This window comes from Passer montanus, unplaced genomic scaffold (genome assembly GCF_014805655.1).
Source record: "Passer montanus isolate IOZ18808 unplaced genomic scaffold, ASM1480565v1 scaffold1, whole genome shotgun sequence".
NCBI classification, from domain to species: domain Eukaryota; kingdom Metazoa; phylum Chordata; class Aves; order Passeriformes; family Passeridae; genus Passer; species Passer montanus.
This window is the reverse complement of record NW_024356504.1, coordinates 3,203,688-3,217,753: the sequence shown is the minus strand read 5'-3', so window position 1 is coordinate 3,217,753 and position 14,066 is coordinate 3,203,688. Positions and strand designations below refer to the sequence as shown.

The 14,066-nt window shown below is 38.4% G+C and overlaps 1 protein-coding gene across 8 annotated transcripts in view; it reads right to left on the bottom strand.

The window, feature by feature from the left end:
- The window catches only part of INO80D (INO80 complex subunit D), a 46,440-nt gene that overhangs the window by 26,015 nt on the left and 6,359 nt on the right, over positions 1 to 14,066 (bottom strand). For all 8 annotated transcript variants that reach the window (XR_005626534.1, XR_005626518.1, XM_039698631.1 and 5 more), the window contains exons 3-6: positions 10,839 to 10,934; positions 10,485 to 10,731; positions 4,267 to 5,015; positions 1,108 to 1,216 (exon numbers count right to left, since the gene is read on the bottom strand). Coding sequence is in view for 6 of the 8 variants with exons in the window: in XM_039698631.1 (XP_039554565.1) it covers positions 1,108 to 1,216; positions 4,267 to 5,015; positions 10,485 to 10,702 (1,076 nt within the window). In the remaining 2 variants the exon portion in view is untranslated. The remainder of the gene's footprint in view (positions 1 to 1,107; positions 1,217 to 4,266; positions 5,016 to 10,484; positions 10,732 to 10,838; positions 10,935 to 14,066) is intronic.

Genomic DNA, 14,066 nt, shown 5'->3' with positions numbered 1-14,066 from the left:
ATTCATAATAAAAAAGCCCTCTTTATTTAAAAAAATAGTGAAGTCTACACTCTTCGTAATAGTTTTGATTCACTGAAGGCTCTTAATAAATATTTAGCATCCTGGTGTGTGTCCTGATGAGAGAGACACAGCTTTGTGGTTCACCTGGAGGACAATCTTCAGAGATGGCAGGGAATTCTAGTAAGTTTCAGAATTTTCAGAATGTAACAACAAAATAAGGTTTCATTAACAACTTTATTCTAAGTGTGATAGCTAAAAACTAAAAAAATAAGGAATAGTTATAGAATCAAAAAGTCCAGTTGCACAGCGAATGAGAGTCATGTTATAGAAACTATAATCAAATTCTAGTGAGACCCCAATTTCTTTGTTAACATCATACAACAGTATTGTTACAATACTACACCTGGGATGCTTTGTTTTAACTGTGCACCTTCAAATGTATATTAGTAGACCTATATTATTATATCCTGCTGTAAATTTAGATTTGTGACTTAGCAGTATATAGAGAACATCATAAGCCTTTCTGCACCAGCAGTTAATTCCTGCTCTGTTTATCCTTTTGATCCTATGCTCACAAGTCCCATGCTTCCTTCCAATGCTCACAAGTACTGGCAGAGGTTTATTCAAAACTTAATTATGAAAAAAAATACCATGGCCTTTTAAAATGCACATTAAAACAACAGCCTGCATAATTATTACAAGAATTAATGAGTAAAATGTAGGAAGTTTACTGACAAAGTTATTAACAACAGTAGGAAAGACAAGAAACCAATAGCAACCCCATTTGATTCTAATTCAGGACCTCCAATCATCAAAGCACACAAGTTCATGAATAAATCCTACTAAACTCAATTAAATTCAGGCAAACAAGCTTAAATCCTTTCCTGATGCATCCTTCTGATAGCAAACTGCACAAAGGTCTCTAAGTTAGCTGGAAACTGGGACAGAAGGCGACAAGCTGTTCCATAGCTCTTACAAACAAATGAGTTCAAACAATCTTTTGTTTCAGCAAAACACTTGAACAAGTGCTTAGGTTCCACTGACTCCACTTGAAGTGGAGCTCACATTTACATGATTTATTCCATCAAGGCCAGCATGAATACTCACTCAGGTCTCTCATAGCCGAGGCTTTCTCGGATAGACCACGCAACCTGGTAAGGGGAGGTTTGCTCTGAATCCTCCAACTCTTCTCCACTGTCTTCAGACCAATCCAGCCCTAAGGGAATTGAAAACATGGAAACTGGATGAAAAGAGCATCCACCTCATATAGGTCTCTGAGCAACCTTTGGCACAAAAGATGAATGTATAGTGTAGTTGCAAGCATAATTACGTATTCTCAATTATACAGGAAAAGCTGCAGTAACAACTACATTACATTGTGCAAATAGCATGCACTGATTTTTATCATAACTGAGTTTTCCTTTTATTGGCTTCTTTATCCATAAACAGTGCAAGAAAAATCACCAACTATCTTACCCACAGAGAAATACTACTTTTCATAACAAAGTACAAGGTAAGAGAGAAGTCCCTGTCATGAAGAACTGGCTACTTGGCAAATTTTAATACTATATGATCTAAATAGGCCAATTTCATTTCTGTTTATATTCTGACCCCTTTTCTATGCCAAAATATAGAAGAATATGAAAACTGTAAGACACAGCAGCAGGGACAGAGATAGATACACAGCTACCCAGGATGTTCCTCTGCTCAGTCTCTGTAATTGCCTGCCAAATGCACACATTAGTGGGAAGAAAGAGCTAAAGGGAGAGATACAAACACTCCAGCACTTTCACCAAGCAGCATGTTTTCACTTAATGATGATGCAGTATGATCAACTTACAGTGTGCTTCAGCAGCCTCAGTTTGGCCAGAAAGCAGCCAGTAAGTTCTCAGGTGGAACATTTTATCTGGAATTTAATCTTTTGGGTTTTTTTCCTATTATCTCTCCCACATCCAGTGAAATTCTTGCCATTTTCTTGCAGCAGGTGGGATAAAATCCCATTCCTGCATTTACAAGCCAGCATTCTTTGCTTTTTCATTTTCTTGTGTGCTCCTTGAAAATTGATAGAGTTAAGTAGCATTTCATTTTTGCTAAAACTAAACTGAACAACTATATCTGAGATGATTCTGAAAGTCAGAAGCCTTGAATCTGGGAAATGCACTTGGTCAAGCACTTTCAGAGTCAGAGACACACACACATAAGCTTGGAATACAATCATCAGGTAACTTCATCATATAGAACCAGCACTTTAACATAAACCACAGGTATCAGAAACCCAAATTTTCAGGAACTTCAGCATTCTAACAAAAATTATTTTTTATTTTTAAGACATATATTTGAACTAAATTAAGATACCTTAAGACATTTGATAAAATGCCAGAATTATACTTTCAACTTGAATGTTTCTTTTTCCTCTTGTCTCTTCCATAAAGGAATGAAAAAACAACTTAATCATTCCATAAAGATGTCCACAATTGACAACCACATAACAAATTGTTTAAACCAAAAATTTAAAAACAAAATCAGAAACTGAGTTGTTTTGCTTCTCCTGGGCACTGCAGAAAGGAAGGAATAAAATCTAATCCAGATTCAGTTGTACTGACACTGAAGATTGCAGTTACATTAATATCCAATTACATGGCTGATGTTGGTACACATAAAACTGGCTTAATCTTTTGAAATTCTGTGCAGTCATCTCTAGTGTTGCTCAAATATAGAAAAGAAATCCTGAAATTCTCTGACCTAGGCATAGCTAGTCTTTAATATTAAAGGCTTATAATGAATAAATAACAAATACATTTTCCACTCCCACGTAATTAATATGTAAATTCTTTCACTTTGCCAAATATAAACTGTTCTAAATGCATCCACATAGTTATTCACCTGCCTAAGTGTACACATATAGGTCCAACTGTACATGTATAGGTCTAACTGTACATGTGCAGGTCCTACTGTTTTTTATTTTTACTGTGCCTATTTTTAAGGAGCGCGTATTCTCTTCACCAGTTGAGAATGTAGAACGTTAAGCACAGAAAGGGATCTTTCAAAACACAGGTCACTTTCTAAGCTATTGAGTCTGTGACACTCAGAAATGCCTCTAGAGTTGCCATTCCTCTAAAGACCTGCACTATATACAGGACCATCAAAGCTGTTTTCTGAAGAACAATTTCCTTTGGAGACATGCTAGGGGATGCTAATTATCTCCTGAACAAATATTCAAATTATCCCATGAGTGCCAAAGGGCAGATCTTAACAGCAAATTAAAAAAAAAGTTAATTGAAATTGCAAAAATTACAGATGTTTGCAATTAATTAAGACATTATATAGGGAATGTCCAGGTTTATCTGAAGTCTTTTTTTGTTTTAAAGATCATAAATGGTGCTCCTACTTATATCACCTTTCCTTTTCCCTGCCAGTATTTTACTTGCTAGAAATGTACAATCTAAAACTAAGCAGAAAAGTAACTTGGGAGGGTGAGGAAGATAAAAAGGACAGATAGGTGTGCCTAGGTCTATATTCACAAGGAGACAAATCAGCCATAAGGTCAGTTGCCTTTTCAAAGCTTAAAGAGCACTACTATCATGGCACCAATTTGGCTATATTTGCCTGTATTTTCACAAGCAGCTATTGATCATTATCTATATGAATATATTTCTGCACAGTATGCAGACAAGACTTCACCCTTCCAACTATCTTCTGTAACAGTGCTGCTCTCCTGAAGTGGTCTTTTCCTTCTGTTCATCCATATTCGACACATAAATAGGGCCCAAGAAAAATTCTCATGTGTTCCAATTTTTCAATTAAGTCAACTGGAATTTCGAATATGCAGAGATTGATGGGCCAAATTGCCAAACTTTTACTTACATTCATTATGTCATGTGCACTTATCACACACCTAATGTTTCAATCTAACTTTGTCCACTCCTGTAGGTACCACTAGTGTCACATTTGCCACTCGAGTTGCAAACCTTCTACATGAGGTCTCCGTAAGCCAAACAATGTTTTCTACACCTCAGTTTGGTTTCCCAAAGGGTTAACAGAACATTAAGAAGAATAAACAACCAAAATGCCATAAAACATTTGTGATGGGTCCAGGCATTCCCTTCATAGACAACAGGGCTAAAGAAAATGCCAAGAGGTTACCTAGCTCAGGGTTATTTTGTAAGGACCGCACAGGAATTCAGGACAGGGCTAGGAAGACATTCCCATTCAGTCTCTTGGTTTCATGTTAACAAATATGGCTGCAGTGCATGGATTACTACTCACCTAAGTGAGGAAACAGGTCAGTGTCCAGCTGCTGTTTTCGAGTGCACAGTTTCACCAGTCTCTGGAGCCGGCTCATGCAGGACGAGTGCGGAGAGAAGGCTGTGGCTTTCATGAGGACCCGGTCAGTCCTTGGCGGGTCCGTGACAGGAGCCCTGGCGGGTGGCAGGAGAGGCAGAGGTCTCTTGTTAGACAACTGCCGCGCTTGTGCTATAGTGTGTGTGGTGGGTGCCACTCCCTGCATTGGTAGGCTGGTGTTCAGAGGTTGAGGTGACTTGCAGACTATGCCCTGCGGTAGCCCTGTCGGCTTTAACGAAGCTGATGAAGGTGGCAGATGGGAGTGCTGCTGCTGCAGAGGCTGCTGCTGCAAAGGTGCAGGAATGGGGCTAAAGTGCTCTTGGCGAACTTTTAAAATCTCTGTCTCTCTCTGGCGCTGTCGGTTGTGAGCCAACTTGCTCTGCAACTTTTTCTTCACTGTTGCCCCTTTCTTTAGGTCATCATCCTCCTCATTGAAAGCAAAGGGGTCTTCTAATTCTGCCTCCAGGTAGTGGAGAGGAAGCCTTGCCCCTGGAGGGGAGAGGGACATCCCATCCAGTCCATTGGGCATCTTCAAGGCCAGGGTGGGCACTGTCAGACCGAAGGCCATAGCATCCATCTGATGCCTGACCTTTACCTCCTCTATGGGATCATTCTTTTTCTTCCTCTCCTTTTTCGGTATAAAGCCAAGTACCTGCAGGTGGCTGTTGCAGTACCTTTGAAAAGTAAGAGCAGTCACTTATTAACCAAACTACTGTGAGTAAAATCTAAAGACAAGACATCACTTGGGAGAAACTCAGAGACACATTTCAAGCAAATATAAACTAAAGCAGAAGAGGTTTTATAAGAATTGGACTCAACTTCTAATACAACAGATAACTGTGGTGCTCCCAAACCAGCAGGAAAAAACCTAAACAAGCAACTATTTCTAATCTTAGGATGTAAGATTCTTCATTCATTATTCATAGAAAAATCACATACAGTCATTCAAAATCTTAACTCTCTAATAGGGTAAACAGTCAAAATCCAAAGTGAACAGAAGAAATGGACAGTCCAATACATAAAGCAGCAAGAATAGTTCAGTTCAAAAGCTCCTAAGAAAAAGTACATTGAAGACTGCTTCCTTTCACTTGCTCTTTCTTTCAATGGAAGCAGTTAACACTTTCATCAGTGCACACGTTATTATGATGATGATGAATTCCACTGTAGTAGGGAGCAGTTTCTTATAAGGACAATCTCAGAACATATCTATCTGCTATGAAAGATCACTATTTCCACTTACTGAACAAGTAGCATAAATACTTAAATTCTGTTTTAGTAGTTTAACATGATGAATTTTAAAGCCAGAGGATTAGCTGAATATTCTTCAATAAAAATCTATCTTAAACTCTCTGCTGCTAGAAAGCATTTACACAATGCCAGAAATATGTATATATAAAATCCAAAAGCATGGATTTTAAGTTCTTCTACTTCCAAAGTCATGCTATTGAAAAAAAACCAAAGCGAGAAGGTCTTTGATACTCTGTCATGAAAGTAAAAATAATTACAAATTGTGCCATAGATGACATACTAAAAAGTAAGCAATTAACTTTTGTTTGATTGGAATCAGTATGTGACAGAAATTTAGGAACCACAATGTGATTTTTTTCCTGTACTCCACAGGCAGGCACTCCTGCCTCTGTAAAACTCACCAACAACCAAAATTGCCCTTGCAGAATCCCATCTATAACTATATATCTATCTATATAACTATCCCATCTATATCTATAAGGAAAGAGTGATGTCTGCATCAAGGTAATTATGGACAAGACAATGAATAGAATACCATGAAGGTATTCTTTAAAATCTGATCAGTATGAATCTGAGAACAGTAAGTTTCGTTGAAAAAATAGGTTAAAATGATATTATTTCTGGATTTCATGCAGCAAAAAAAAATGGCAAAAAAGCCCAAAACAATCCCCCAAAAAGGTTTAGCACTTCAGTTTAGTCACTTTCAACTTGTCGACCCATTTCTAAAGAAACAATGTGTGAACAGCTCTAAAGGGTCCTTAAAAGGGAAAAAACAGAAAGCAAATTCATATATGCTCTTTAATGGACTCCATATATGTAGCTTCTTGCAAGACCCACACTCCTAAGGTTCCACAAATCAGAAAAGGCTGAAAAGCATTGCTACTTATTATTGCCTAAATAATTTCTTCATTACATTATGTTGTAAGTAAAAAATAAACCTAGATGAGGCAAGCTAAAAGCCAACAACTTGTGCAGTCCTTATTAGAACACACTGGAATACTGTAAATTCATACAGAGAGATGCACTTCTAAAAATAAAATTATATAATGAGGGCTCAATAAAGCTTCCCTTAAAGTCAACAAGCACTGTTTCCATATTTAAAATTAAGCCCTTTTTAAATATGTTGTTTGAACAGTTACCACAGCACTTTTAGTACGACAGAAGAAAAAAACCAATAAACAGACTAAACAAACACCAGGAAATTTTTTCCCTCTTATGCCAATAAAACAAGTGTTCTGCTCAACACAAATGCTTCCCTTATACTGTCCAGAACTTAAATTACTGTCATCTTGTGCTTGTGCTGATGTAAGGAGGTAGAACTGCATAGTCCGTTTGCATTGCAAAAACAGTAAGAAAAGAAATAGCAAAGGTGAATAAGTTTGTGGAAAGGCAGCAAAGTTTGCTAAAATTCTCTGAGTTTTAGGCTCGTAAGGGTTTGTCTTGTTCATTCAACTCTAACAGAATCATTTTTATATGGCAGAGAATAAAGCTTTGGCTCTTACAGCTGACCATACTGCATCACTGAGAGCCAGCTGGCTCCACCGGACCCACGGATGCCAGGCTACAATATTCAGATTCCACTACACACTGGCTTGGCTCTGTGCTTTAGGCTCTGTCAATTCCCTGTCTTCCAGTATAACCAAGGCTGTTACACCTTGGACTAACAGGAGCAAGAAGAAACCAGGAGGAGCAGTTCAATCTTCTCTGGGTAAGGAAGACTGCACACAAGCAGTTTTGGCTAGGCATAGCTCTCACCAGCACCACTTCAGCCTTGACCATGCTGAAATGATGCTCTTGCTAGCCCTGCACACAGCCAGGGGGGCATGCACCCATATTTCCCCATCCTGCACATTCCAGGATGGCTTTTTAGTCGGCCCTAAAGTGGCTCTGACTTCACACGGTGCTGCAGGGTCTGCATTAGTAGTTCAAGCTCCACGGAAGTCAGATTACTGGGAAGACAGGAATTGAACCTATAAGTAGCACAGTGCTTTTCACATAACTCTGAGCACAAAACCCATTAGGGTCAAGCTGGCCCTACAAGAGCCAATTCTGACAAGCTGCCTTAGACACTCAGTTTGTCACTTCTATAACTGGTCTGTGAGTTATGCTTAGCTGACAATATCACAGTAAATATCTAATACAGGTGTTTTCCCCTTCCTCATTCAGCACTAAAGGCACTTATTCTGTGCAGGTAAGGTCAAATTAAGTCCACAATTATGGTGGGTTGATATCCATTAAAATTATCATAACATGAAGCACACAAAATGTGATGGGCTCTGAAGACTTTAGCTGGACTGTTTCCTGCATCCACTGGGAAGGGAATAATTCAGACAGTGAGGTTTTCCACCTACAAATGCATTCTGCTTCTTAGTACACCCCAGTTTGGTATCAATTTCCATCACTTACTTAAAAGAAGACCCAAACAAACTGGGGAGCAGCTTGTATATTAACAAAGAATTTAAAGATTCTCTCAAGTGAGAAGAATTGGAGACAAAATAGTCTTTAACTCAACTAAATTGTAGCAAACCTATATTTAGAAATCAAGTTGCATTTCATTATCTTTGTGTGTATCTGGTTAAGAAGTAGGAGATGTATTCAGAGAAAACAGAGATATAAAACCCACGTGTGTATCATCCCACATATATATATACTCCCAAATAAAAGATAGTGAATAGAAAAATCAGACTTCAAATGAAGTCACGCACTATTAATAGATTTAATTTGTAGAATGTTAATGGCCAATAAGAAATTTAATAATATGGCATCATATTAACCATCTTTGTGGCTGGTAGCATGTTATTTATCTGGGGTCAAATGATAATTTTTCTTAATTATCTGTGGACAGACTATGAAGCTTGTGGCATATAATGCATGCATCTTCTTGAAATACTTTTTTTTTAACAATCTCTAAAAGTATAAAAGAAGATAGCTGTCAGAGCTTTATACAGCCTGTGTGCTATGTCTAAAGCTGTGACAAAATGACCATCTGAGAGTAATTCTGTACACAGAAAATGAAAAGCTATGAGTGAAGAACTCAGACACTGCAAATATCTTTATATTGAACGGAGTGTGAAAAGTCTTCTAAGAAAGAGATACAGGTTTGCCTGCCAAAAGAAAAGTTTAGAACAGCCACAGTCCTATCACTAGCATTCATTAATGTTATTGTTAAAATTAAACTCTGCCCCGAGAAACAGTCTTTTAAAATATTCTTTCAACTATCACATCCTCTCATTTGAAATTAAAAGTTTATTTTCTCTTTCAGACACCTGCTGTCCTCTTCAAGTACTGTAATGTGACACTCGAAATGCAATTGAATTATTCTAATATAACATACACCAGATGTCATGACCACACTTCACTTTAACTTGAGAAAAATCAAAAAGAACAAAGTGTGAACTCAATTCAAGGTGTAAAGAAGAATCACAAATTCCATGGGAACATATGAAACATAAAAAAAGTGTCATTAAGGACTATTACTTCTATTGTTTTTCAATATGACCCCTGGTAAACAGGAACTCTCTCAGTCAGCTCTTGCATCTGAAATTACAGCATACCATTTGTACTAACAATTTCTATGATCATTTCTGTGAGCTTATTTCCAAAGAGCCTCAATTGTACAGCAGCAAAGAAACACTCACTGACTGTCAAATTACAGCCCAGAGTTATTCATCTTGTGCCATTTGAGCATTTGCCCTACAGCTTTTGACAAACATTCAAAGTTTTTTTTCTCACTTCATCAGTCTCCTCAGCTGAAATGGCAGGTGAAGTGCAAGTTAATTTAGAGCACAGTCCAACTGTTGTTTCAGACAAGAGAGGGAGCTGTGAGCTGAGAAGGAAGTTATATGTAGGGCACAGTGGGAACACCGCTAATAATGCAAAAGGTTAGTGAATGGCAGCTAATAATGTGAAAGGTCAGTGAATAGTGGTTTGATTTTTTTGGCATATTTTATTCATATTTTAGGTTTAAAAAAGCATTTCTATGAGAACAAGCCACAGATAGTTAACATACACATTAATTAAACACTGCATTACTGGCAAAACATGCAATGATAGGTCTGAAAAATAAAGTCATGTATTGATGGCAGACAAGATTAGACAAATTCTGCTATTTCAGCCTGAGCAGCACCAATGAGACTGGTGTTCAGGAAGTCTTAAACAGCAAGGAAGAATGCCCTTGTGGTTACAGTATGGGCTGCAATTCAGGAAATCTGCTTTTAATTCCCAGCTCTCAACAAGTTCAAGGACTATATTTTGCAAGGAATTTAATACCTGGGCACTCTGGGCACCTTCATTTGGGCAGGGAGGGGAAGAGAAATAAGGGAAGAAAAGAAGAAAAGGAGTATGTGGCACTTTCCCAGCTGGCTCATCTGTTGTAAAGTAGTAGTTTATTCCAGTAAAACAACACTACAGATCAGTACCAAATCACCAACACCGAACTGCAATTCTGGATTTGTCCCAACGTGTCACTGCCCCCCATGTCCAGAATATAAGCATTTTCAACTACTTATCCTGAAAAAACATATGGAATTGTGCTTTTGGCACTGCTGGCTAAACAAGCAGGCCTTTCTAAGAGCATGTACTGTGAGTGACAAAGCAAATGAGTTAAAACAGCTGATATTGTGTAGCAGGTTTGATCCACAGTTTATAGTGAATTTGTGAAAAGCAGTGAACTCTCCCATAAACTTCCTTGGGATTAAGTCACTGCCCTCTCGTTGAGGAATTGACTCCCACAGAAAATAAAATAAAGTTTACTGGTCTTAAAACAAAATTCTCAAAGGAACATCCTGGAATACAATTCACTCAGACCAGTTCCTCCCTCATCCTGAAACCAGGCAGCAACTTAAATAAAACATCCCAGCCGCTTCCCACTTTGCAGAGAGGAAACCACAACTCACCTACGGTCCTCAGACTTGGGGATGGGGTTGGTGCAGCGTTGGCTGTTGTACTTGGCCACATATTCACATTGCTTGAAGGGGGCAGTCTTGTCCTCCAGAACGTGTCTGATACAGAAGGCGTAGCCGTTAAGTCGCCTCTGCTTGCACAGTTTGGGGCTATATGAGCACAAGGGCTTATTGTCAACCTCAGAGAAGTGTATGTGTTTGCCTTCATACATCACGTGACTCTATTCCTTGTGAACATCAGCTGAAAGAACCAAAATATTGAGACAAATCACATAAGGGAAGAAAAACTGCATTCCATTCTAGGTTGTGTGTTTCATTCTGGCCAGAAAGAAGGATCCAAAACAATACCTGATTTTAAATCTTCTGTACCATGTCAGTGTTAAGAGAGAGCCCCAAGGACACCACTATCTTGGAATGATGATGAACCAAGATGAAGCAGATTGTCTAAGGAAAATATCAAAAGGGTCACTGTCAGTCAGAATAAAATAGATATTACTACAGTAAGTAAACAGGCACATGTAGTCACCAAGCCTGTGGTTCAACTAGCATGTAATAAAACAGTAGCACAATAGTTTTCAATCAGCAGTCACAGATCCTTGGGAAACATTAAAGAAATTACTGGGGGAAAAGAAAATTCTACTGCCACCACCTTTAAATCACTTTAACAGAACTTCACTCATCTACCACAAAGTGATTAGAAGCTACAAGTTGAAAAAGGTTAAGTGTCAGATTAGATCACTTGCTTTCATAAATCAAGCTGAAAGATGATTAACCCATTTGATTGCAGAGGGTTTACTTCAAGGTAACTTTGTTTACAAAACCACCAGAGACAGTCTTTGCTCTGCAAAATTACTTTGCCAGTCAGTGCAACAAAGGTTTTTTTAAGACAAGCACTCTTTACCACGCCTGATGACCAGTCTTTCAGATTTTGTAGCTGCTTACAATTTCTGCAAGCATCTATATGCAGCGCTTCCTGAGGTTACCATGTTTCTTCAAAGTTTATCCTACCTCACTGTACTTATTTTAGGGAAATGCAGGCATTAATACCAGTCAGTACTCCCATGAATGCCAGAAGAGCTGAAATGTCAATTCAGCAAGAGGCTGGGTTCCTACAGTGGTTCCTACAGTTCCTAAAGCAGGTTCCTACAGTGCAAATCCATGCAGCCATAAGGTACTTTTCCAGCTGCCAACACTATGGAGGTCTTTGGCAATCACCTTTTTTAAAAAAAGCAAAATTCCCAAGCCATCCCAAAGTACTGTATCACAGTAGCTGCAGAACATATGTACTGTTAATTTTTTTGAAACTAAGCTTAACCTGTAGAAGGTAGCTTTTATTCAGAAAGGTCATCCTGAAGCACTGGAATGAACTCTTGAGCACTGTGTATTCATTCAGTACTCAGTTCAGTTTCATATGTCTTATACAGCAAGGAAAGGAATATTCATAGAGGTGATATTCAGGAAGCATGACAGAGGCATGCGACAAATGTGCAGATTACCACCTCAATGAAATGACTTGCTCCCGAGGCCCAAAACGACAAGAGCAGAATTGCAAGGAGGAAACCCACACAGACTTTGCAGGAAAGATGTACTTTCCTCTTGCAAAGGTACAAGCCTCCACTTTCTGCTGTAAAAAAAGTACTATGAGAAAATGACAAACCACTATGGCACTGAGGGATCTAGAAAAACAATTTTAAGTCACTAGGGCAAAACAAAACACCCTATCCCACAGAATAAACAACATAAATCTGGCCTTCATTAGCATATAGCTAGCTGTAGATGCAGAAAGACAAAAGAGTACTAAAAAATTTAAAAACACACTTAAAATTCTTGGAACAGCTGTACATGCACACATACAGCACACTGAGCATATGAATGGAGACAGGTGCTATAGAATGTAACTTCTGCAAGCGACCTGAACAGTCATTTGACAACAATGGTAACTTTGCATTTCCTCTTGATACACATTTTCCCTTTCCATGCACACAGGGAAGCAGCCAGCCCCAAACGCAGGAGCCTCATGCTGTGCTTGCACCAGAGAGCCACAACGTAGCACAGTCACCTAGACCAATTTCAATCCCTTTTCCCACGGCACTACACATACATATATATGTATATATATATATACACACACACACATATACTTGAAACCAACCAATCACTGGAGTATGACTTTCCAAAACATGTCAGTCATAAGAACAAGAAAGTTCACTGGTGACTGTGCCCTTCAAAAAGACAGAATAGGAAAGGGGAACAACCTCTAGCATGTTAAGGACCAAACACTCCTTTCAGCCACCTTGGCTCAGGCAGGTACTGACATACCCCTCAGTACTATTCAGCAACAACATGAAGGAAACACATGAATCCCATGGGAACACAAGGACCCATACAGGAGTTGTGGGCAGTGTTTGCATCCCATATGCTTGAGATGAACTCCTCTATTACTATGGCAGCAAAAGTAGTCAAATGAGTCTCCACTACTTGCATGTCACACACACATCACTGACAGAAAGCCTTTTGCTAAAGAGTCTGCTTCTCTCAGTTCATCAAGCTTGGATAGGGGCATACTGGACTGGACATAAAATTTGAAATACCAAGTGTATCTTGCAGCTGGGGTGTTGCTCTCTATTTTCTTCTGATTTATTTATCACCTTCTTTTAAACTGCTACTATCATGCTTTGCAGAGTTTCTGATGGATCACTAACTTTCTCCTCTTTTGTACAACCCAGCTGTATTTCTTTTTTGAAGGTTAGCAAGCAATAGACCAAAGAAAGAGTTCCTTATGATGGCTCCAAAGTAAACAGTGAGAAATGCATACCTTGTGTGCCTCCGTTAAGCTTCTGTAAGGAAACTGCTCCACAGTTCCCAGCCACTAATCTTAGATTTATTCTTGTGGCCACAGTCTTATTTTGGATTTAACTCATAATTAAGTCTTATTTTTGCATTTAACTTGACTGTGTCAAGGCAGGCGTAGTATTTCACTTGTCTGAGAGATACAGGGCACAAGGACAACGCCATTTGAAACACTCACACAAAAATACTGACAATAATCCCCAGGGAAACCAATGAGCATGAATGTGAGTTTTTGGATCTATATATACACTAAGAGAAGCTCATGCAAATATAACCATATTAAAAATCCTGACAGTAATCAATTACTGCAACTACAGTGCAAGGAACAAGAAAGCCATAAACATGGTAGCCAAACAATGTTATATTAAAAAAAAAACAACACAGCAATTTTCTCAAACTTGCAATTATATTTTTATTGGTAGATTCTTCAACAGACTCCCCAAAAGACATGTCACTATGTGGATACATTGCCAGGAACAGAGATTGAAGTTGGACTTAATCTAAAAAGAGCTTTTTTTACTTCCATGGCATACCATATAAGAGAGAGAGAGAGTGTGTGTGTATAAATATATATATATATAAAAATAATGAAGACACTTAAATCTCTTCATTCTGATTTCATCTGATGCAGTGTTTTATTTTTAACAATTTACAGGAGTTCTTATCAGAGTTTTTTGCTGCTACGTAAAAAGTAGCACAAGCATGGAATAGGCACATGTCACTTAA